The sequence below is a fragment of the Lytechinus variegatus genome, chromosome 7, assembly GCF_018143015.1.
Source record: "Lytechinus variegatus isolate NC3 chromosome 7, Lvar_3.0, whole genome shotgun sequence".
Lineage (NCBI taxonomy): Eukaryota > Metazoa > Echinodermata > Echinoidea > Temnopleuroida > Toxopneustidae > Lytechinus > Lytechinus variegatus.
In genome coordinates this window covers 1,879,952-1,906,353 of record NC_054746.1, presented here as the reverse complement: position 1 = coordinate 1,906,353, position 26,402 = coordinate 1,879,952, and the positions used below count along the sequence as shown (strand labels likewise).

General features: G+C 36.3%; 1 protein-coding gene across 2 annotated transcripts in view; it reads right to left on the bottom strand.

The window, feature by feature from the left end:
• Positions 1-4,118: 4,118 nt before the first annotated feature.
• LOC121418185 (cell surface glycoprotein 1-like) overlaps positions 4,119-26,402 on the bottom strand; it is a 35,600-nt gene continuing 13,316 nt past the window's right edge. The window contains exons 3-10 of one of the 2 annotated variants that reach the window (XM_041611912.1): positions 19,771-19,848; positions 17,313-17,795; positions 16,852-17,046; positions 14,606-15,001; positions 14,199-14,412; positions 13,631-13,763; positions 9,800-9,896; positions 4,119-6,968 (exon numbers count right to left, since the gene is read on the bottom strand). In XM_041611912.1, the coding sequence (XP_041467846.1) occupies positions 6,918-6,968; positions 9,800-9,896; positions 13,631-13,763; positions 14,199-14,412; positions 14,606-15,001; positions 16,852-17,046; positions 17,313-17,795; positions 19,771-19,848 (1,647 nt within the window). In that variant the 3' untranslated portion in view covers positions 4,119-6,917. Of the gene's footprint in view, positions 6,969-9,035; positions 9,130-9,799; positions 9,897-13,630; positions 13,764-14,198; positions 14,413-14,605; positions 15,002-16,851; positions 17,047-17,312; positions 17,796-19,770; positions 19,849-26,402 lie in introns of both variants that reach the window. The other variant, XM_041611913.1, reaches the window with a different exon arrangement.

Below are 26,402 nucleotides of genomic sequence, written 5' to 3'. Positions count from 1 at the left end.
ATCACTTGTTTTGCAGAAAAGATCTCTGATTGAAAGATATCCAGTACCAATTTCTTTTTGGAGTTCTTTGAGGGGTCTTTCTGTGCCATTCCACAGAGATGATAAATTTCAGTGATCTTGGAGACTATTGTAAGACTTTGCCAATTTTTGGTCTATGAAAGGTCCTTCAAAGGTTTCCCCTCTGTGGAATGGGGTCTAAGGCCCCCATAATAACACAATATACCATATTTTATACAAGCTCGGTTCTATTTCTAAAAAATAATCAAGACAATTATATAAATTCAAATTCTTATTTATCAAAGGTCATAATTGATACAGGGCTATGGGAACAATTTTTTTTAGTGGGGGTGTTGATGTAAATTTGAAAAGCAAAAAAAATATTAATAAAAAGAATAGGGTTTTCACTACAAAACATGGAGGTCAAATTGGTCCCGAGAAATCTTAAAAACAAAACAAAAACAAAAAAAGTTTCACGACGAAATGGAGGTCAAATAAGCCCCGACAAATTTGAAAAGAAAGGAGGGAAAAGGGGGGGGGGGGTTCCTGCAAAATGAAGGTCATTATAGTAACATTTTTCAATTTCTACACATCTTCCAGAATGCCTGGGGGTGCTGCCTATGGAGAATAATACACGCAGCGCCTCCAAGGATTTTTTTGGGGGGAGGAGGGGGGGGGGGGTGCTTCAGCACATCCAGCACCCCGCTTCCCAAGGCCATGGATCGATACGATTTTCTTATTTTTTCTTACTTTATTTGGGGTATGTACATTTTTTTACGTAAGCTCCATTTTAAAGTATCTTATGTTTCATTAACTGAATATATTTACTATTATTATCATTTAATAATCATTATATTTCTAGAATGGATATTATCATCAATATTGTTATTACATTATTATCATTGTTATTATCATTATGATATATCATCATCCTTATCGTTATTTGTATAATTTATGAAATGTTATTATTTTGAAGTGGAATAAGCCAGTTCGTAGTTCCTTTCTGCGCATGATCAAAAGATTCTACGCATGATCAGAGGAAGGTCATTTGTACTAAAGTGACATGTTGGTTTAAAATCTAATGAGATAAGCACCAACTTTGATGTCTTGATTATTCATATATTCTTTCGAATTGCGGTTTTCATTTACATCCACAAAAAACAACAATGTGTCCACGAACGACTGGTATTTCACAGTTTGCCAAGTACATTGTGCAACATCTTATGATATGCATTCAAAGTAGGAATGCAACAAATACCTTCATAAAGTGTTCTTTGGCATGCTATTCTAGTCACCTGGTCTATTCAATTTCTTCATCCTGCTATGTAAGGCAAGCTTACGTAATATCTTGCTTTGAAATCTGCCTATCAAAATGAAAGAAATGAAAGGTCATTTGACCAAAATTGTCCATGAAGTAACTACGAACTGGTCTTTTAAATGAATCACCACAAAATGTTTTACTTTTATGGAGTCTACCAGATATAGGGTTTAACGTTTCAGGTGCAAGAGCGTTTCTTCAAGCTTTTTGTAAAGTGAATCTCACGCATGACTGGAATGTTCTTCGCTGCCAACTGCCAAGTCAGCTACATAGTATAGCTGTCGGATCTATTGCATTTACTTTCAACCAGCATAAATGAGATGAAGCAAAGCAAGATATACAGTTCATATAATTGAATGTATAATGAATAAGTTGATAAAGACAAATGGTGACTGTAAATAAACTCTGCAAACTGATATGATTTTTTGTAGCTCTAAATCTTATCTCCATTCTATCTTTTCCAAACTGACCGAGTTCAGAAATGCCCCTTTTTTGGTCAAGACTCTCTCTACAGCCAGACGGCTGTGGTTCAGCCTTGAGTAGTTTACCATAACTGTACTTCATAATTTTACTCTGAATTGGGAGGAGTGGACCAGTTGGTAAGGAGGAATGTATAAATAACCCCGTAAAATGTGTGCGCGTCAGAGGTTTAGCTCGAAGGAGTAATACTTTCTGAAGAAAGTTGGAGTCGGTAAACAAATGGTTTCCTGTTATACTTCCTGTAGAACTATTCATCAAGTATTGATGTTGTATCGACATATTAATGAATATGTGAGATATGTCTAATGTCATCACAAAGCAATACCATTTAACATAAGAAATGGTCACCAGTAAACCGTACAGTCGTTTGTGCAGCTTTATGAAACACCTCTACCAGAATCAGTTTGAATAAACTATGGTATGTCAGGTAGGTGTATCATAGCAATGTTCATAAGGAATGACTTAACATATAGACTGGTGACACATTCTTGTGCTTAATAATATATCCCTAAATGGAAGTGAATGAGCACCTAAGAACATGTTCCAGTCATGCAAAGTTGGGCCAACTCCTGGGGGGGGGGGGGGGGGGCAACTTAGCATAAATGTATGATACGTATGTGCCGCGGTTGAGACCCCCATTTTCAGCCTAAATTCCCATTCCAGAGCATCTTTTAGAAAGACATAGAAATTCCTATTTTTCCCCGTTACAGAGACCCTCAATTTGTGGTTTCTTTTTCCAGTGTACGCCCATCATGAACTCAGCCAGTCGCGACGGCAAACTCAATCGACGAGGAGTCATACATGTTCCAGAGACGCCCATTTTTGATGTGGTCAGCTTCAGAGCAATGCATTTTTAGCAATCAAGGGCCGTTCCGGAGACCCCCATTTTAAGGACCGATATTTAGTTCCAGAGCCCCCTATTTTCAACTTTGGTGTGACACATAGGAATCATGTTATAAATGGTAGCCCCCCCCCCTCCCCAGGGGCTAACTATACAACCTGCATTATAAAACACTTACCAGGAACGCATTGCAGAAAGTGATGCGATCAAATGCAATTCAAATAATCAAACACAACTTTATTTTCAACCAATGATTAGCGGATATTGGGGAATTCAGCTTGATTTTTGTAAGCGCCTTTGAACAAAACTCTTTCTAAAACAGGTCCAAGACACTGGAATTCAGTAAGAGTTTAAATAAATAGGTTATGAATATAAGCAATTTCAATACAATATTTCAAATAAACAATACAGTAATGAACTTGTTTGACTAAGTAAACATTCTTACAACTGCAGGGATGTCAACCCATTTTTAAAATAATGCAGTATTTTGAGGGATTATAAAAAAAGAGATAATTTAGGGTGTAAACAGAGTATTTTAAACTTTCTCTTCAGGGCATTTGCATAATTTGATTTTGAAAAAAACAACTTTTTTCATGAAACCTACAGTATTTTCATTAAAAGGGGGTAAAATACTGCAAAAAGGAACAGTTGGCATCTCTGCAATTGTGCAAACATGTGGAAATGAAACAATTCAGAAGAAATAAAAAGACTTATTCAAAAACACTAACTCATTGAATAACATTTTATTGTGGGTATACATACAAGGTACTTCATTAGCTCAAAATCAATTCAGTATTTTTTTTATCATTTTCAATTATATTTTACATTCGATTGTGCAAGTTTTACTGTTCAATATATAAGCATGTAGAATGACCAAGGCATGTAAACATTACAAGTACACTTTCATTTGCTGTGTTATTGCAAATTTACAGACAGAAATGCACTGTGCATCGTGCTACAGACAAAAGCAACCAACACATACTGGTATGATAGCACTTAACTGTTAGTGCTATGATACCTTAAACTTATATATGAACACAAAAAAATCATAAGTCTACATGAAGCAAAGCAATACAAGTGAAGGTTTGGGATGTGACTGGAAAAAGCACGAAAAATTGCATAATTTCTAGGAAAAAATCGCATGATTTCTAGGAACATTGTTGGCTATCTTTTAAGAAGTAATAAAGAAGCACTATAATTTCAAGCAAAGTCTGCTTGCTATCCATACAAACTCATATGATGGTTCTTATGTCTTTATGCTGTATGCATACACTCAACCCCCTTTCAATTTACTTGAATATCAAGAATTGGAACTGATTGTAAGAAATTGAAATCCTTGTAGATAGCAGTCCTCATGAAAAGTAAAATTATCCAAACATACATGCATGGATTGGTCATGTACAAATACAACATAAATATCATCCATCTTCCATTTCCATTTCTCAGACAAGAAACTAATTCTTTTGCAAATTAAAAAACAACAACATAGAGTTACTGGTAACCATTAAAATGACAATATATTTTCTTTCCTGAATTTAGGTGTGAGGATGGTGGTAGATTGCTTGTGACTGTAGATATTTCTACCTGCTTCTCTGCATATATATTTTTCTGTAGAGAGATTAAAAGAAATGCATTAAACTAATACAAAAGACACACCACTGATATATGCAGGAAAGATGGAATATATACTAATAAAAATAAACAAATCAAATTAATTGTCTGATGATTCATTTGATATATAGCATAGCTGATTCTCAGAATCTATTTGCAATAATCAAGTCATACATCATTGTTTTTTTTATGAGGAACACTGGGGAGAGAGAGGGGGGGGGGGGAAGAGAGAAAGAGTGATATGTGGGTGGGATAGGTAGAGGGGGAGGTGGGGGGTTAATAGAGGGGAATACATAATACAAATACATTGTACATTACACTGTATCAAACAATAAAAAGAAAATCAGATATTTGCACATGGTGATCACGAGTTGTCCGAATTTGGCTAAGAAAAATAATTGAGGCAAGAATCTATGAATCAAAATAGACAAAACTAAACTGTATCTGATGTCTGCTGAGCTGATGACATTAAAAAAGACAACAACCCTAAACAGTATGATGATTTCTAAGATGCAATCAAATTGATTGTATGGATATAGTATATTACATTAAACTAGAAATACAATCAGTATTTTATGATGATTTCTGAGTTGCTATCAAATCAATTGTACGTATAATGGCATTTCCAGGTAGGCTTTGGCAAGGCACTATACATAGCACACATTGTTGATGATTTGGTTTGTAATGTAAATTAGCATGGACGATACAAAACACAATACAAAAAACAAAAAAACAGCACGTTCTGATGCTTGGCTTCTGGCTGCCGTGTAGATCAAGGCACATGGAACTAAAAAATGGTGACCCTGGGTTTGTTGTTTATTGCCAATACCATTTGGTGATCAAAAAAATTCATAACTACATTTTCTGTCTAAATAGGTGATTAGATATTAATCAGACTATTTTTCAACTTATATCTTTTTATTTTCTTTTATGATTTTCTGCTGCAATAGAATTAAAACCTCCCACAATGATGGTCATAAACATAAGATCATTTAAAGAAAGACATTTGAATGTCCACTAATTCCCTGCACATTTAATGTAAACTGCAGAGTACAATCAGACTTTGTTTAGATTAATTAAATTTTAGAATTATCACTTGATTATTAAAATAAGTCTTTTGTTAAATCATGAATTTTGTTTCCATAAGCATATTTTTTGTACCAATTCTGCCATCAGAAATAATATATAAAATACACTTTTCACTTTGATGAAAATATTTTTAAATCCTTAAAGAACTAATGCTGAATGTGAGTTGAAATTCATTTCATTACAAAGTTACAATGCATTAACAAATACAAAATACATCACACAGGCACTTGGATGTATGCAAATTCTTACTGTTTGAAAATAATTGCAGTGCTTTTGCAAATGTCGTCAAAATACTGAATTACAAATTGTTTTCAATGAACTACACCTACTCTAAATACAATACGAGCTAATACCATCTACCATAAACGCTACTAAAAATAATCATTTAAATAGAAAAAAAAAATGCATGTATACATAATAAATGATTACACCAAACAGTACAATTAAAACAATTTATAAATATAACACTTTAAATGTGTATATGCAAATTAAGGTGAACAGAGATACATTGAGGGTTAAACCTTCAAACCATAAATACATCATTTTTGTTCCATTTGTTCCTGGCTAAAATCATTTCTCACACATGAACAATAAAATCATAATAATACCCAGCTTGCTATTGTGAAATACCAGCATTTCGACTAAATTACCCAGAAGGCAGTTTTCAAAAATCATAGACTCGGTAACAATCGACATCATCAAAACATAACCCCCTACCTACCTCCATGAAGTATGAAGCTCTCCAACTCAAATTTACATTGTTTTTGAAGAGTTCTTTATAAATAATTTTCAAAAATTTTGAAGCTATAGATCACATTGGAATATCCAATGCTTCGATGTTACACAAGCTAAGCATATACACTCTTCACTGGCCAGTTAAAGCAAAGATTCCTATCTTATGCACATGCAGTACAAGGCTTACATAACATTACATTCTGATATATTACAACATTTGTAATCATTATGCACATAATTTTTTGGACATAATTGATCATCAAAGCTTCTTTCTTTCGACAAGCCATGACAGGATTTTAGCTTATCATAACTTCATGCTATCACTATTATCCAGACTGGGATAAAAGCAAGATATCTATAGAAGTAATAGCAACAGGTCATGACTCTTACATAACATTACATTATATTTGTTGCAAAATAACTGTACATGTGGGAATCATTTCAAATATTCAATTGATTAATCAATATTAATTGGATTTACAATGGATATATAAAAAGAGGAGATATAAAGAATACAAGATTTTCTTTTTTTTTCATGCTGTATCTGTAGCATAGGCTTCGGGGAGGCATGTTTTTTAAACCTCCGATCTACAAAATGAACACATATCATTTCACGAATGTTTTAACTGCACAGCCATAAATACAAGGGAATGACTGAAAATAGCATCCAACTTTTTTTTTTCTCTCTCTCCATTCCAAATGAATGGCGAATTGGTTCCCACATTCTTTAAACATAAAATTCTAGCATTAGTTACAGTACACGACGAAGCGGCTGTAGGATTCCATGCAGCTGATCAGCAAAGAAATTTACAGACGTTATAAACTCTACGACCGATGGTGTTGCATTCATGCCACAGTTATGGTATTGTTCAGGCCGAGCTCGCCTTCTACGGTGCTCTGAAATAGAAAATTATGGGAATAAAGATTGAAAAAAGTTATAACTGGTCATGATATATGAAGAGAAGACCACATAACACAAACCTTTAGGCTGATTTCTATGATCAATTACATTCATTATTGTGTAGGATCAATTGTAAAAATTTTGAAAAATATGAAGCGGGCACCAAGTCATGATAGATAATGAAAATATTACATCATGATGGAAAGCATTGTACAGCAACAGTAACTCAGTACAGAGCATTTCATAATAACATACAGCTTTGGAAATCATTATTAGACCTTACCGAATGAGAGCTTAGTAGGCAAATAAATTACTTGAATTTATTCAAAATAATGACTCTTTGTATTCTAATTTTCTGATTGTCTCTATATTTGTATGCCCAATTTATTGTCGTGATATTTTCATTTTCATATTCTTTAGTGTTCTTTTCCATAGATATCTCGTATATCCGTATTTCTTTCATTTTCTTTGCTAATAGTGCTTTGCAACTTCTGTATAAAGCACTTAATGAATTTTGTATATTATTATTATTATCAAAGTGGTCTAATAATCATCTCCCAAACTTTATTGTAAGTTTTGACAATATCAGTGAAATCCTTGTTTTCTGACTGTTCTGATTGTCAGAAAAGGACAATATGTCAAAAGGTGGTTTCAGACCGCCTCGAAGTTCGTCAGTTCCAGGTATTCTCTGATAGGGAAATTTACCCCGATCAGAAAATACCAGGTATTTTGGTAATGTGAGAGCAAACTACGCGTAATTTCCCTGAAAGAAAATACCCGCTAAATAGTAGGTACTTGGCGAAATTACGAAAACTTTCGCGGGGATTTTTCCAAGGTTGCAGGTATTTTGGCAGCCAAAATATAATTTGGCAATGTGAAAGCAATTTACGGGAACTTTTAGCCCAGCGTGTCATTGGGCACGAGAGCATTGGGTGGCTGCTGGGCTAGTGATTTTGAATCTCGCGCCTTGCCTGCTTATCAGACCATACTGCGCATGCTCGTAACTTTAGAAACTTATCCCGAAGGTTATGTTTCGGGGCGGTGTGAATGCAGGAATAATTAATGGGTATTTTTTAGCCTAAAAAAGTTCTCGTAATTTAACAGGGATTCTTGTGATCGAGGCGGTTTGAAACCACCTAGAGCTGACAAGCTTCATTAAATAATGTCCAGATCCAAACTATTCATATATGATGGTTTTCTAATGCATCATAACTCCTCCCTCAAATTTTCCTAGACCTATATATTTCATGATTTTTTTCCTCTCTCCTTTTGTGATTTAAATGTAATCAATTTTCACTGCAGACAACAAGAACATGTTTCTGGTTACAAAATGTTGAAACTCAAAGCATAACACAAGACAAAAATCTTTGAAGTATATAATTCTAAATAGAAAATGAACAAAGTAGAGCACCACTGCAATCACGGACCCAAATAAAAATGAAAACAAAAAGAATGAAAGCCAATGATTCAGCTGACCATAAAATTTTCATGTCTATATATAACAGAAAGATGATTTCATGAAAGTACTTTCTAAAATTATGTTACTAAATAAAATATGCATGATACACATCAAATAGAAAAAAATACAATATCAAAATCTCATACTGCAGTTTGAAGACAACTGCAAGCTACAAAACTATCAATTTTTATATTAAAAGACTATTTTAAACCTGGTTATCATCAGTGTATTGGGGCAAAAACAATTCGCTGACAACTATTTTTGAGGACAGCTCAGCGAAAGTTGCATTTTGGGTGATGGCAACACCCCCCCCTCCCCCTGCTTTCTGAGAACAGTCTACCAATTCCTGTCAGGAACTCTTTCAAGCTAATAGACGATTACACCTATGCTACAACTCTAAGATATATTCCAAGCTGTCTTCCCTTTTCTTAAGTTTTGAGACAAAGGGTCTTAACAGTTCTATCACTGGATTTGGTCACAAGGAACATCACTTGACCAACACACCACAGCAATAAACAACCCTTGATGGAATGAACAGGTAAGAAACAGCACGTCAAAATGTGAACAGCGCCCCCTTCTGGCAGGCACCTGCCATGCTTCTCACCTGCTTGGAGTCTACCTTGTCTTCACCATCGACTACAAACTTGTAGCTGTAGTCTCCTGCAAGGAGGTCCATTTTAACACTGAAGCAGCCATCACTGTAAGTGTGTATGCAGTGGAATGAATGGGGTTATAAGATATTCATCAAAATAAACTTGAGGCAAGGCTGAGGGAAGGGATGAGAGAATGTAATAATGCTGCCTGCGTAGTGCATACCAAGGTCGAGGAGGATACTTTGCTGATTATATCAATTGCATAGATTTACTGGATTAATCAAAAGAGATGATCCTTGCAAATTCTGATTTAAATCTCACCAAAGGAAATAAATAGCTTTTATTCAAAATTTACAGTCCTCCTAACTCTCCCCTCCTATGCAGGAAACATCATCCGTTCTTCTCATCACAAAGTTTGATATCATCATTCCATGCTCATTCCTTAATTGATATTCTTCAAGAGGAATTTCATCACCATTATTATGCCCCAGTTACACGCACCAGCAAAACTAACTCCAGACCGACTAATGCTGTGCCATTGAAAATAATGCAAAAGCTTTCACCGGTCTGTAGTCGGCCTCATTGGTGTGACTGTAGCATTACAAGCATCACCAAATACGGATCAAGGCCGGTGGTACCTATTTATCAATGTCTACAGGGATTCAGAGGATAATCATCCAACGAAACACAGATGAGCATGAAGCGATGTAGCAAACTCCCCTCCAGGCAAGCCTTCATTAAATACACAAATATACAAACTGTTGCATCTCGTTACCTGTTTCATACTCGTCTTCCACTCGCCGTCTACGATAAACTTGTATGTCCATTCCCCGGGGCCGAGGGACAGCGTTTGCGCAAACGTGCCTTCCTCACTACCTCATTAAAATAGGGTATGGAGTGGTAGTAGTGGTGGTGGAAGTGATAGTGGTAGTAGTGATAGTAGTGGTAGGGAGAGCAGTAGGAGGGTATGAAGAAGTTAGTAGTGGTGGTAGTTGTAGTAGTAGTAGTAAAAGGGTATGAAATAGTAGTAGGAGTTATCATATAGGTTAATAGTGAGGCACAAGGGATATGCATTAGTTGTATAAAAAGTTTTTATTCATTTGACATTTTTCATTTCAAATTTAGTATAAATTAACAAGTGACAATAAGAGCATATTATTTTGGTTGGTAGATGAGGTGCGTGTGAGAGAGGATTGATATATTTCAAAGGAAAAATCATTACAAAAATGAATGAATTCAAAAACATGCATGATGTGACCACCAATGAATGACATTGTACACAAAGAAATTGCGAGGGGGAAGGTGTCGTTTGTTTGTTTGGTTTTTGCACAGACATGAATTCATTTGATTGAAAAAGAATATGCCATTTTATCATTGCAGTAAAGGTTTGTAAAAAGGTGCAAATATTTGTATTCAATAAAATTGAGCAAAAAATTAAATCCGATCAAACCACAGCATGCAGTATTTTCAAATATGAAAAAAAAAAGTTCGTGGAATATAATGGATAGAAAGGGGGAATGGGTTATTTTTAATGAAAATTGAAATGAAAAAATAAATCAAAGGCTTGATCAAAAATGAAAATTGAAAGAAGCAATTAGAGGTTAGACAGAAAATGAATGTGAGGAAAGACAAAATACAAAACAAATAACAAATGAGACACAAATACATCTTATTCCAAATAAATAAGTTTTGGGAGGTAAATGAAAAAGGCATGCAGCATGCAGTACACCTCTATGTATTCAAGACATTCTGACTTCACAATCTGTGACAATATTGAATATGGTATGTCACATATAGTATTCAGTCAATAAGCAGGCCCCGATAAAAAGTAGCTTCTTTCATCAGATTGATATTCATGATTAGAGTGGTCTAGCATATTTAAAACTTGATGCAGACCAAAATACCTCTTTTAATTCATTCATTGCTGAGCTAAATATTTATTGAATTTCATTATTTTGGTATCAGAGAAAAGAAGAAGAAACATTGTTTCTGGTCATATGTTTGAATTTATTTAAAGGATTTTGCAATGTATGTAAAAATTTTGATCTAAAACATGCTTCAAAATAAATATTTTCACCTTCCACTTCATATTTTTTTAAGCCAAATTTATTTTCAGATCATTATAAAGCTGAATATCTATGCTTTATTAATGGTATAGGTTTCAAGAGAAGAATTGGTTTAATTGGGTCGAGATCACACTTTCCATAAGTACATTTAGCAGTTTGAAAATAAGAATACTGTACTCTGCGTGGTCAAAGAGACTACACACCCGGCCAAATTCAAACTGTTTCCATACTGGTGCCCTTCCAAGGTCACACTCCCCATGTGGAAATCTCTTCAAATTAACCTTGCCTGTTGTTCTGAAACCTTATCCAGCCAATCAGAACGCCAGATTTCATGCAACTCAGAAATTTTAGAAATCTTGTCTTTTACCTTGGTGAGAAAAGTGTAATCTTGACCCGATCAAAAGAGTGACAATGTAAGACAGTACATATTTTCAGCTTTGTGATGATTTAAATATTTTTGAGGCTCAAAATAGAAACTTTTGCACAATTTGAAAAAAAAAAACCCAGAAAAAACTCAATTTTTGAGGCATCTCTTCAGGTCTGACATTTACTCTATCAAATGGTGCAATAATATTCAATTTGACCTTAGGATAAAGTGGTTAAGTTCTTAGAGAGAAATCTTATGATTCACAAGATTTTGCATGGAGGAGGATTCAGCCACAAGATGATTTGGATGAATCTGGCCAATTTGCTCATTACCAAAGGGACATATGGCCTGACTGTATTTGCTTTAAATATCAAGTGAAATCTTTTTTTATCTGATGAATTAATGTAAAATCAACTTCAATAAAAAAATTTGGTTTATTATATGCCTTTGATTGGTAGTAAATTTGTAGTTCAGTGTTATGGCATCACCAATATTGACTACGTTTTTATAACTACATGAAGAGGCTTGCAGACTATTCAGAAATTTGGACAATGGGATTTTCTACATTTGACTGTTCATATCAAATGCAATGATAATTTGGTTTAAAAAATGAAAAATGAGATTTTGTAGAGTGTGCAGACAGCAGAGGGATTTCTATTCAACACAATTTCAAATCTGCAACAATTGTTTTATATTTGTCAAAATTCTTGCACATGAAGTTGGGTGTAGCAAACCTATTCATTTTAGCAAATATAGGGGTTGTTCATAGGAAAAGAACAACGTGGGGAATTGTCCTGGATCCCATTGCATAAAACTTACTATTATATTAAATTGGTCATCCAGTAGTAACTACTATGGTAACAATACTCATCAGCCAATCAAATTCAAGAATTCCATGGAAGATACCATTGGATGACAAAAATACAATAATCGTAACTTTTATGCAACAGGGCCCAGGTTAGGGTAAAAAAAAAAAATAATTGTCAGGGAAATCTGGGGTTATTTTTCAAATTGGAGATGTCCATGGTCATGGTCTAAGGGCATACTTTCTTAGAAATAGTTATGAAGATGTACAGTATGTCAGTCTCAACGTGTAATGAGGGGAATGGAGCAACTATTTGTAATCAAGAGGCATCAGCATGCATCTAAGTAAATGTGACCAATAATTTTGAGAAATTATTCTTTCTTAAAGATACACGTAAAATTAAACATACCGATATCCTTGACACTAACTATCTTACACAACAGCTACGGATAAATTTTCTCAAGTTTGGAATTGATATATTAGTCAAGAATTGAAGAGACAAATAGATAATTTACTGAGTTTCCAACTTGCTGATATTAACCTCTCAGCAAGAATAAAAGGTGGAAATATATCCTAAAATCACATAAAAATCATGAGTTTTTTTTTATGCTATGAGTCCAATTGGCAGGTAGTCCATAATGGAAATGGAGATTTGGTCGCCCTGAATTTGGTCACTATTCATTAATATGCTTTTCACATCTTGAACCTTAAACCATCTTCTTTTTTTTCGCCTTTCTTAACCCCATACTATTTGCTCTGCTGGGGTTAGCGTCTTAACCTGGACTATCCCACAGCTCATGAATATTGATGATTTTACCATACAGAGTGCAATTAACATGAAATATCGCCTTGTGATTGGCCAATGCTTAGCCCAACTTTTCCTTAGCCCACTTTCGTTTCACACTGCATCTCTTAGCACCGCAATTGTGGTGCTAGCACTGCTGACCCTGCTTTTTTGCAGTGCCAGATAGTACCGTACTATATACCTTGCTAGCCTGCTTCACTGAAACGTAGTGTGAAAACGAAGTGCGCTAAGCTTGGTGGGCTAAGACCCCCCCCTTAGCCTCACCAATATCCCAGGGTTAAGGAAAAAATGTGCAGCGTGAAAAGCATATTAGATACTTGTCAAAAGTCAGAGCCCCTTCTTTGCATGAGAATCCCACAAGATAGCATAGTGCCTTTATTGCGGAATTCCAGCTAAAAGTCAAGGCAGAGACTTATGAAAGGGTACCTCAATTATTGGGAACAATAATGCATCTATTCTTCCCAAAATCCTAGCATGGGAATCCTGGCTCTTGGTCTTGATAAATATAATGCTTTTTACACAAGAACCCTGATAAGAACGCGTTAATGGTGAAAAATACTCACACTTGCGTTAGTTGCACTCTTTCCTTCCAGTCATTGAAGCTACCAGTGACAAAGACTTCCTGTCCGCCCTCATCCCAGCGGAATTCAACAGACATCTTCTTCTCCTCTGTGGGTTGGTCTCCCGATGGTCCATCTAGATGGTCAAAAAGAGGAGTAGTGAAATTATTAGGAACCAGTTAAGAGTGCTTCATGACACACCTCGTCAGTGATACTTACCAAAAATTTGCTCTGAGCCAATCGGATGCAAGGGTTTCAGTAGGATATGATTGCTTCATGAAATGCCCCCCTGTAAGATTCAGGCCCCCCCCAAGAGAGAAATCCCTAAAAACTGCAATAATTTTTAGTGTATCATTAAGTTTGCATGAAAAACCAATATCTCATAAATCTCCAGACACTAAGACCAAATAGCTTACAAATCTCAGCTGATTCCTGTCTGACCTAAATGTTTGCAATTATGATTATATCATTAGCTGCAAGAGATCCTGAATGTAGTTAAAGACCAGGAAACGTGTTGATCTACTGATCCCAAAATCTTTGACTTAGACTTTGGTTAATGTCCCTGTCTTACTTGTAATTGCTGATTCTGATACAGGACTCTCATCTGCCTCTTTGGCTTCTACCGCTGCGGTCTCCTTGGATGGTTCCTCTGGAGCTGGTGTCTCAGCTGGCTGATCGGCCTCAGGGGCAGCATCTCCGTTTACCTCTGGTACAGTGTTCTCTGAGGTCGCTGATGGCTCTTCTGCAGCAGTCTCGGGTTTGGCTGGCTCAGGTTCTGCAGCAGGCTGTTATAAATAGATTAAAAGATAAATTCAACATGAAGAAAAAATAGTGAGGGATTTATTTGCTATCCACAGTAAAGGAAATGATCAATATCTGGGAATACCATAGGAATAAATTCTCAGGCATAGAAGCCATTGCAATTATGGATATTACATCAAACATTATCAAAGAAAGCTTGGGATATTAGAAACAAACCTCAACTGGTGTTTCTGCCGGTGCTTCAGCTGGTGTTTCTGCTGGTGTTTCTGCCGGTGTTTCAGCTGGTGTTTCAGCTGGTGTTTCAGCTGGTGTTTCTGCCGGTGTTTCTGCCGGTGTTTGAGCAGGTGTTTCTGCCGGTGTTTCAGCTGGTGTTTCTGCTGGTGTTTCTGCTGGTGTTTCAGCTGGTGTTTCTGCTGGTGTTTCTGCTGGAGTTTCTGCTGGCGTTTCAGCTGGTGTTTCTGCTGGTGTTTCGGCTGGTATTTCTGCCGGTGTTTCTGCTGGTGTTTCGGCTGGTGTTTCTGCTGGTGTTTCTGCCGGTGTTTCTGCAGATGTTTCTGCTGGTGTTTCGGCTGGTGTTTCTGCCAGTTTTTCAGCTGGTACTTCAACCGGTGTCTGTAGTAGAATATCACAGTAATTATATGAACAATACAATAATAGCCTTAATCTACTAAATACTGTATGTTGAAAGAAAGGCTATCACTGCCACTACTACTTCTTCTAAAACTACGAAGACTCCATCTACTAATGGCAATAAAACGGCCGTCTATCAAGAATAACAATTCTACATTCTTCAGTACATTCTAAGTCAGTACCTCTATTCAATGTGCTATTGTACTTGATTAGCTATTTTCTACTGTGTTTTCATTTCCTGACATCAGATGGTTGCAATGGAATCACTTTGCACCTCATTAATTCTACTTCTCCTCACTTTTACCACAGAAGAGTCGATTATTACTATTTCATACCAATCATGTCATTCACTGATATGATGCTATAGAATTCATGAGTCTTTAATAGCTTCTGTGTAGCTCAAACACATCACATTACAAATTCATATTTCATTTTCCAATCACAGTACATATAGACAAAAGGACTGTAACAAAACAATTGAATTCGAGTCAACATAGAAATTCTCTATTCCATAAAAGTATCAGTTTCATAAATACCAAATTTGTTGAATATGCCAAATAACATGAGCATGATAGAAGATTGCATTAAAAAGGTTTCAGTTTACAGTATTTTATAATCTAAAACCAGATCGGTCCTGTTATGAAACTTGTTCATACAATACACTATGGCTAGACTATTAAGTACACTTATATATTTCCTTTTACTCTTTTAAAACTATTGTCTTCACTTTCCACATTACTCTTTTTCAAAAGTTTACAAATGTTAATTTCACATTTGGTGGAGATTAAAAGCAGATATTGTTACAAACTAAGTATGCCAATGAAAATACAAGGGATGTAAATAATACAAAGGAACAAAAGGTCTAGTCAGGTCCAGTCACCAATTTATAAATAACTTGTGTCACTTTGGGTATAGTTTCAAAGTCTTGGGGACCTGTTACAAATCAACAGCTGTTAAAACCCAAGATGATTTGCTCTCCTTTGTGACCCATATATTATTGAACCTTGACTAAACTATCACAAGAAAGTAGGCTATTTGGCACAGAACGCAGGGAAGGAGAGTTTACTAATATCCCTTTTGTCTATGCCAAGCTTAAAGAGGGTCAATACCAGATTAACAGATTTTTCACCGCAAATATTGCCACTCTTCATAAAAGTAGCAATATATGTTTTGTGAATGATTTCAATGGTTTCTAGCTGCTATCTGCATTGTGTCAGAGAAATAAAGGCTATCTAGCTATGCTAGGTGCAAGTATTCTAGATAGAAGGCATAAGACAGGGAGGAAAGACATATTAGGGGAGTCTTTACTCCTTGTCTAATGTTCACTTTACATTTAGGTATGGGGGTGCAAATAGTGATCAATGTAGCTTTGACGGAAGGAATATAAAGGGATTATACTAAAAAAACATTGCAACATAATTCTATTATATGAAAAAAAAGATAAACCTTAATTACCTCCTGCCCTCACCCATCCCCCCCAACAAAAAAATATTCAGAAATCTACCGTAACAGGGCTATCCCCCAAACAACCCACCCCAAGGGATTGGAGACCAAGAACCCCAGGAGCTGGTTGACCCCTATCTTACTGTAGTAATACTGAATCAAACACTTCTTAGGCAACTGCTCACCACTGAAAAACACTGCTTGGAAAAGTAACCCTCATAACAACTATCAATTGATGGATGCCCTTTAAGCTGATTATCTTCCTAGCAGCTTAAGATTATTCTTGGAAAATAACAATGTTTTATAGCTGTGTGGGTGGAAACTGGGAATTTGTCCAAGAGATATCTGTTCACAAATTACATTTTCAGAGGATATTGCATCTTCCCTACCTCTGTAGGTGTCTCTACTGGTGCCTCAGCAGGTGTTTCCACTGGAGCTGAAGGTGTTTCTACTGGTGCTTCTGATGGTGTTACTACAGGTGCTTCTGATGGCGCTTCCACCGGTGCTTCCGATGGTGTTTCAACCGGTGTCTCTGAAGGAGTTGTAACTTCTGTTGGTTCTGAAGGCTCTTCTGCTTTTGGTTCCTAAAATTAGAAAAGAAGAAAAAATAGTTGGGATACAAATGAAGCAGCTGTAGCTATGTTTAAAATAGTTTATATTATAAATATCAGTTGAGGTGAGCAATTTGAATACTAAACAAAAATGACTGAGAGAATTCTGTGCAGTGCATTGCAAATTTTGTGTGACAAAAGAAAAAGACCATGCACAAAAATACATCTAAAGGAGTGAGTTAACTTTGACTTGATAAAAAAGAGAAAAACATGTGGATATCTTTGCATCATCAGTATACCTCCACTGAATCTGTTTGTGCAGGTGCAGGTGTGGGTTCTGGAGTGGGTTCTTGGGAAGGTTCTACTACTGGTGATACTGGTTCTGGTGTTGTTTCTGGTGCAGGCTCTGGAGTGGCTTCTGATGCTGCTGGTTCAGGTTCTGGTTGGGACGGTTCCTCGGGTGCACTTTCAACTGGTGCAGGGGGTGCAGGTGAAGGTTCTGCAATAGCAGCAGCTACAACAGGTGCAGCCGGTGTTGGTTCAGGTTCTGACGGTACCTGCTCTGGTTGGGATGGTTCTGAAGGCGCTTGTTCTTTGGCGGGTTCGGGTTCTGCTGATACAGGAGCAGGCTCATCTGGTTGAGTTGATGGTACTGATGATGGTTCCGATGGTTCGGTTGGTACAGCTTCAGCAGCTGCTGGTTCCGTTGATACTGGTTCTGGTGATGCTGCTGATTCTGCTTTAGGCTCCTCTGATGCAGGTTCTGATGATTTTTCTTCAACCTTTAAAAAAATACAGGTAACAAAAAAATGTTAATGAGAAAATGGCCCAAAACTCATTCAATCTTGCATTTTCACCCTATCCGACATATCAGGGTGCTACCTACTAGTACTTTATTAAAAAATAATTCATATATATATATATATAAATATATATATATATATATATATATCCCAACATAGATCGATTAATACTAACCCCCTCCCTGACCTACCCTACACAAAGTGGAAGTACCATGGACTGGTAGCTCTGACTCTCACTTCCAAAACAGGATTGTAGGTTCAAATCCCAGCCAGGGCATTAATTTCCTTCAGCAAATAATTTATCAATATTGTGCTATCCTCCACCCAGGTGAGTTGATTGATGCCAGGCAGGATCAATTCCTTGAATGATTGTGTGCTGATAAAAACACAGTGTTTTGTATGAAGGACTACTATACATGTAAATGTTACCTACTTTTATAACCATCACCATTTTAACTGCTATGGCAAGTTCCCCTAAGTCTGCGCATATGCGTATCTGCGCGATTCTAGTAAAAGAAGATACGCAACAAACACAAATTTTACACATCTAATGCATAGACAGATAAAAATTACAAAATCCAACTCACAATGGTGGAAAAATAATGAAATTTGAGCATTTCTTGTGACGGCCTCAAGTTGCAGCCTTTCTCATCGAAATCCCTGAATTGCGTGCAAAGTGAATGGGTGCACAGACATGGGGCACCATTTTTTTGTTCAATCTGAAAATGACTGCGCGAGGTTTTTTTCCAAGAAAATCATATATGTCTTTCAAATTTTTATGAGATATTTAGCACACTAACTCATAATGATGTAAGGAACATTATCCACTGAAAGATTTGTGAAATAAAAATAAATTCATGTTAAATCTTAACTCAAATCCTTAGGCGCGCAGACTTGGGGACCACCATCATACCTTTGCCTCATTCTCAATCTTGTTAAAATCATATCAATTCAAATTATAATTTTAAAAAGACCTATCACATATCATGTTGGTGCAAGAATGCGGTTAGCTAAATATCATGCACCACATCAATGCAGAAATGCCCTTACACAATGCCCTTTAACATGCGTGCTGCATAGGGCATTTTTGCGTGCACGAAAGTGTGGTGTTATGGCCGTCCTTCCACTGGCACAAAAATATTTCTTAGCTGTAAGTATCAAAGATACTAAAAACTTGTCAATAACTGCCTCACATTCCATTGGGTACAGTTTGACGCAGGAATCGATTCACTAATTGGAAATCATCAAATAGTTGTTAAAAGTCCAGAATATCATAAAATTTCTTCACCTCTCAATTTCATAAATGAAGCATGGACCAGTCGGTAGTGCAGATATTCCTCACTGTATACATTATGTTTTCTCATCCATTATATATTTCCCTCACGTCACGAATTTCATACTTCTGCTGGAAGTTTCCATGGTGACTTTTTTTTTACATTTATTTGATTGTGCTATAACCAAACAGGTAGCTACTGTAAGAAGATCAATACCTTTCATATGTTGACTACTAACAGTTTGAATTTCATGTGAAGTGGCTTTATTATAGTGGGGTTTTTTTTCACCACAAGAATGCTCTTTAAAGCTGCTAAGTCCTTCGGAGGGCTGTCATATTACCAAGATTTCTTTTATTCTGCTTACAATGAACGTCCTTCAGTAAATAATGATGCAATATGAATTGATTTCAATTCGGAAGTTTCAAATATTTTTGCTTCATAGAATAGTAACTGTTATCTGAGATGTATTATCATAAATATCACCGAAATTCTAATCAGAAATAATATGGAACCAATTCGAAGAATTGCTTATTGTGGGAGGGGGGGGTGGGAGGAAAGGGTTGATGCAAACACAAATTCTAAATGGTTAAATTGTTTCTTGTGTAATGCCTCCAGTTCATCATTAATTTTTCGAGCAATTATTCTTTTGGTGCAATTATTTTTTATTCCTGAATACTTACAGCTGCTGCCTGAGGCTCTGCAGCCGGGGTTTCCTCTTTGGTAGTTGATTCTTCTGCTGGCTTCACTTCAGTTGGTTCCTTGACAATTAAATAGACAAACAACCCTTGATAAGTCATTAAACAGCTTGCATATGGACAATACAATCAAAAGTAATTGTGACATATGTGCATGGTATCATTCACCATTGCACTCATAAATCTGATTAATTTTCCCTGCATAGTACAGATCAGATCAAAGAGTCAATTTTTATCCATTATCTTACGTATGGAACTTTTATTGTTTTTATCTATGGAAGACATGTTGGCTGCCTGAATTTACGACTTGAATTTGATACATTGGTCAATATCTGAAATTCTGTAATCAAATTAATTAACATATTGGCATGAAGTTTTTACACCTGCAACTGCTTGTACAATGTACAGTGAAAACGTTGCCAGTTATTTCATAAGAACTTTGCAGAATATTCTCCCTCTCCATTACTTTAACTTTATTTCCAAGGAAAGAAGGGTCGACACTTATGCCATCAAAGACAAATTATGAAATACACCAGATGCTTACAGAAAACAGGATAGTCTTATACATTCCAAGTAATGATAGAGATCTATACAAAGATCACATTGGTTTAGACCACTAAAACCACACTGATCTAAGAGTCATGTAAGGGTGTGTTTATGCTTCCATTGCGAGGACAGAATCAGCGTTTTCAAACGTCAATTCAAAACGCCGATCGTAAACGTGGTTCTGGGAGTGTTGTTTATGCTTATACTTTTCAGAGGCGAAATCACCATCTCCAGCTGGCTTCACATCGTAATTTTCATTGAGCAGGAAAGCGAGGTCAAATTAAGCGTGCCTTTTTTCGAAAGTTTTTTTCCTCGAGTGTTGTTATTACGTGGAGATAACATGGAGCTATGCGACTGTATTTGCCCGCGGATTTTCATCTCACCGGAAGCATGTACCAAATTACCTCATTTAAACACGTTTACGATCGTGGTTCTGTTTATACTTCCCCAGAAAGCCTGATTCTGGTCAAACGACGTTTACAAACGTACCTTTTTGTGAGTTTACGATAAGCGTTTTCAAACAGCGTTTAAATGAAAGCAAGCATGGACGCAACCGTGTTTTAGACTAATCACGTTTGGAAACGCTGATTCTGGCCTTAAAAGAGGAAGCATAAACACAGCCTAAAATGAAACAAAAAATCTCTACTAGTAAGGTGAAAACCTGAAGCCTGTGTCACGTATGCACAGTGCAGCTAACCAGAACAGACAAAATGATGAAGTCATTGCTTGATTTGCGGACTTAAAAACCAGTGGTGCATATTACATAATAATTATGGACTGAAGAAGATTCTTTCCTTAGTCTTAATCGCAAAGAGATATTTCCTCCTCCTTCTTCTTCTCCTCTTTCTCCTCCTCCTTCTTCTCCTTAAATGCTGCATGATAGCTGATTTTGACAATTTCTAGGTATGTTGTCTTATTAAAGGACAAGTCCACCCCAACAAAAAGTTGATTTGAATAAAAAAAGAAAAATCCAACAAGCATAACACTGAAAATTTCATCAAAATCGCACGTAAAAAAAGAAAGTTAAGACATTTTAAAGTTTCGCTTAATTTCACAAAACAGTTCTATGCACATCCTGGTCAGTATGCAAATGAGGAGACTGATAATGTCATTCACTCACTATTTCTGTTGTATTTTATTGTCTGAAATATTTTCTCATCGTCAAGTGAAACAATGATTAATTCCCCCCTGAAAATGTGGAATTAGCATTGTTTTATACTACATGTACATCGTTCAGTCAAGTTGGTTTTTAATGTCATATCTGTAGAAGAATTAAGTATTGTATATAAATTCAAACAATAAAAAACAGAAGAAATAGTGAGGGATACCAATCTGTCTCATTTGCATGTCACTTTGCATGTCACTGAGTTGTGCATATCACCATTTTGTGAAAAATAAGTGAAACTTTAAAAATGTCATAACATTCTATTTCACATCGGATTTTGATGAAATTTCCAGAGTTATACTTGTTTGATTTTTCTCAAATTATTCAAATCTACATTTTCTGGGGTGGACTAGACTTTTTACTTTTTAACTTTGCCAACTTTTTCAAATTTTTTAGTGTTTTATGAAATGTAACACCTGATCTCGTCATATGACTATCAAAGATCTTTGTGGAGGAAGGGGGGGGGGTGATTCATGTCAATTCTTCACACAAATTTATGTTTTAAGTGATAGGGTTGAATTGAATGTTGCCACAAAAACTGATATCAAAATTCCAGAGGTTAACCATAAAAACTTTGAATTACCACAGATGAAAACTAAACCTTTGAATCTCGATAACATTCCACAAAAAAGTGCTGCAAATGGCATACATTATCAACTGGCACTTCATACATTCAAATATGAAGCAATATTGCTCTAGAATTAAAGGAGACCTGCATATTGTAGGCCCTGTAGAACATCTGGTAATATCAATTTGTTATTTTGTTGTGTTTTTAATGTGTTTATGTTCTTGTAGCATCATTGATAATTTATAATTCCTATTTAAAAGATATTTCATTATTTGAGATCAATAGGCCTTAAAAAAATATACGAAGCTGATTTTTTTTTTAAGCATATCGAAAACTTTTCTATTTGGTTGAATTTATGTAGAGGTCTAAAAGAAAAAAAATCATGATCTTCATGAAACATATTTCCATTCCTCTGGCAGTCAACTACAGTCACAAAATTCAATATAATCAATAGAGCCACCTAAACAGATGTTTTGCATACTACTACACATTAAAAAGCCTAATAATAAAATAAATGCAGACAGCTTGATTTAATTTGTATTCAACTTTATGCAGAACAAAGAAATCTGGAAAATCAATTTTGAAAGTGAATGGGCTCATTGTGTTGTATTAAGGTTGGAAACTGTGCTCTGACCACATTAACTGTTTTATCTAATTTGTAACATTCATGCATAATCAGACATCCAATGGGCTCTGCAGTTGCCCTGTCATTGCTATTCACAAAGTCCATCTATCAATGATAGTGGCCTTGTCTAGAGCAGAAGAAAGCAAATTATAGGTTTACAACTCCCAAGCTCCTTTCTCCATATAAGGAAACCATAAGGGAGTTGGTACTCAAGACTGATAGCCTGTTTTTCCCTGGTTACAATGCGAGATGTTATCTCTACACCTTCTGTGCAGGAGAAATGGGTTGCCAGACGCGGGCAAGGGCATGGCGGCAGCGGCAACAACACAAACCTCACGCATGTGCGTCAGACAAAAGCTGGGTTTGTCTCGAGCGTTGGATTGGATTGATATCGGGTGTAGTAAAAGTTCATCTGATTAGAACGAGGATGTGGCAAACGGCCAGGACAGATCATTCTACCAGCTGCTGTGTTAAAGTGAAACTTTCCTCTCCAAACTGGCAGCCGAGATGAAATGCAGCCTTTCATGTTTGAGAGGATTTGACATGCCGAGTAATGTCAGAGAAAAACAACTAGGCATGATGACATATCTCCAAGCACATTGAGCAATGACTTGGTTGTTCATGTTTGTCGCAAGAAACAAATCCAGTGTGACACAGAAAGTGCACATTTATTTTGGCAACTACATCACCCCGTAGGTCAAAGGATGTTGCTTAAAGGCCAACTCCATCCCCAACATGTTGATTTGAAATAGATCTAAAGAGAATCAAAGAGACATAAACCTGAAAATTTCATTTACAATCGGGTGTGAAATTAATAGAGTTATGACAGGATATTATGTGACATATGTTTCCTCAAATGTTTGATTTATCCCTGAACATAAACCTAAAAAGTAGTTTAAATGAACATAAACATGCTTTCATGTTTACAATCTTCATAATTTGATAAATGACTTACACAGACCCTATGGTCTTTCCCTATCCGGGGGGGGGGGGGGGGGGATACTCGACCAAAAAATGTGGAGTGTGCTTATTGTAAAAAGAAGGGTCCTCGGAACGGGCTTCGGAACTACAAATGTTTGTGAAAACGGGGGTCCTTGAACGGGTCGCCTGCATGCGAGTGCGTAGGCATCCCTATGGAATGGGCATACGTGCATACAGCTCGCCCGGCAGCACGGGCTCATGCAGAGGCGATGGTCAGACAGCGCTCTACGGCCGCTTTTCACCAAATTTGCAGCTGATTTTAGTGGATCAAGAAATGCTCTGGTTTGGAGTGGCTTTCTTTGTTCTTTTTCTCAATAAGATGAAATTGCTATGCCTCAGAATGGAAATTTGAGTGTAAAAGTGGGGTCCCCTCCGCGGCACATACCCACCATGCATCATATACTGAGTGCCCCCCCCCCCCCACCCTGGTCCCAATCCAATAACTCTACAAAAGTGATTTGCCTGTCTCCTCCTTAATACCAAGACAAGTTAAAATGGATATTAAACACACTATGAAAAAAATTGGTTGTTGCTAATTAAATAATACCACAGAAGTATGAGAATGGTCATGGCAATAAAACAACTTTCACCTGCATATCTCTACATCAGTCAGTTGCTAGGCAACCAAGGAGTCTAGAAGGACCCGATGAAGCTTTGAATAGATTTCATATGAACAGAAATAAGTACTCCTGAATGCCAAACATTCCAATGTATAATATCTCTCTGTTGTGTCACTTCCACGTAGTCACAAGACCAATTGCTGAGCCTTGTTCACATTTGTTCCAATAATGACATCTTTGAAAACATATCTGCAGTGCCAGTGAAAGTTCTAAGAGCTGTGTCACCATGGCTTGTATCAGACACCCTGAGTAATTAATATAATGCATTAATTCATCTAGTTATTACTTTTATCATTCATCTATTCATTCAACTTTATGCCTATATTTTATTAATTTGTTTATTCTTTCTATCATTCATCCATCCATTTATTTGTTATTTATTTATGTTTTCGTTTGTTCATTCATTTATTTATTTCTTATTTCATTCATTCACACATCATACAATCATTTATCTTTTAACATTTACATTTTCAATTTCTATCTATCTATCAATCAGTCTATCTATCGAACTATAGATTCTCTCAGTAATACTCTTTGAAATGTACAATTTATTTTGTTACGCACAGTACAATACAGGCCTATTATTATCGAAGCTGTGCAATGTAAATGCTCTAATTAATATCATCATTATTCATTCATTTATCTGTAACTTTCTTAATTTATTTATTCATTCATTCATTCATTAATGGAAGAGGAAGGAGCACTGAGTGTAAGAGGCTATGTGTGAACATGACCCTACCCTAACAGCACATACTACAGTTATTCCTACCAAATGACTTGGTTTGTCAGAGAATACAACTGCCAGACCCCTGTTGTGGAAATGGTTATGAGTTCCCGCTGTGAGCTCCCTATGCATCTTGACTGGAGGCTAGAAAACAGACAGGGTTTGAATGCTTTCTTACTGCTGGGGTGAATGAGTCAATTTGTACCAATAACAGTCAATATTTCCTTTCATTTTCGCTATCAAACATAATCCCACTATATTATGTGACAAGTACTTGTGGTACTCACAATGTTGACATATACATGTATATGCAATACGCTACTATGCATTTCAGTGGCAGGACAAATCAGGCCTTCATTTGCCTCACATTATTTGATCCAATACAAAAGCTTGCTTGCGTTATTATCCAAATAAAACCTTCAATATTGCATCTCAAGCTATTTATCATAAAGGCCTCTACATATTTTTTTTCTAATTATGTTTTTTATGCCCCCCATAAAAATGTGACTAGTACCCTTTTTACACAGGATTTTCTTAACCCCGGACTATCGCTAACCCCGTACTATCCTTAACCCCGTACTATTTTTTTTCCTTTTCACACATGCAAAATTGTTATTGCTAACCCCGGATAAGGAATGCTTGCTTTTCACACACGAAACTCGCTAACCCCGAACTAGTGGTTTTTGTCGATCATTCGTAGTACAAGTACTTCACTCGTACACTTTTTACACACGCTGAAATTTCCTTAACCCCGTACTATAGGTGGGGCTAAATTGCCATTTAGCCCCACCTATAGTACAGGGTTAAGCTTTGCCCACTTTTGTTTTACACTAGCGATCTTAACCCCGTACTATCGCTCTTAGCACCGCAATTGCTGGGATAACCCTGCTTTTTTGCAGGGCCAAATAATCCCGTACTAAAGGTGGGGTTAGCCTACTTTGCAAAAGTGCTGTGTAAAAAGAAAGTGGGCTAAGCTTAACCCCGTACTATAGGTGGGGCTAAATAGCAATTTAGCCCCACCTATAGTACCGGGTTAAGGAAATTTTAGCCTGTGTAAAAAGGGTATAGGACATGGTCTTCATGTCTCCTTTATGGACCAATGAAATTGTAACAATGCCTATGGTATATAGACCTACATTCATATTTTTTTTTACAAGTAGGCTAAAAACATTTATATTGTTGAATATATTCATAATCTATCTCATTACAAACTACAGATGCTATACTTAAAGAGAAATTCCAGTAGTTGCAGTAAACACTGATTTCATGAGAAAGTCTCTAAAACAACGCTTAATTGTCAGTATATCATCGAGGATCTAGATCTGGTGCAGTTACATTAACTGAACTTTGTGAAATCTTGAAATCTATGCTGAAAAATGTTCACACCG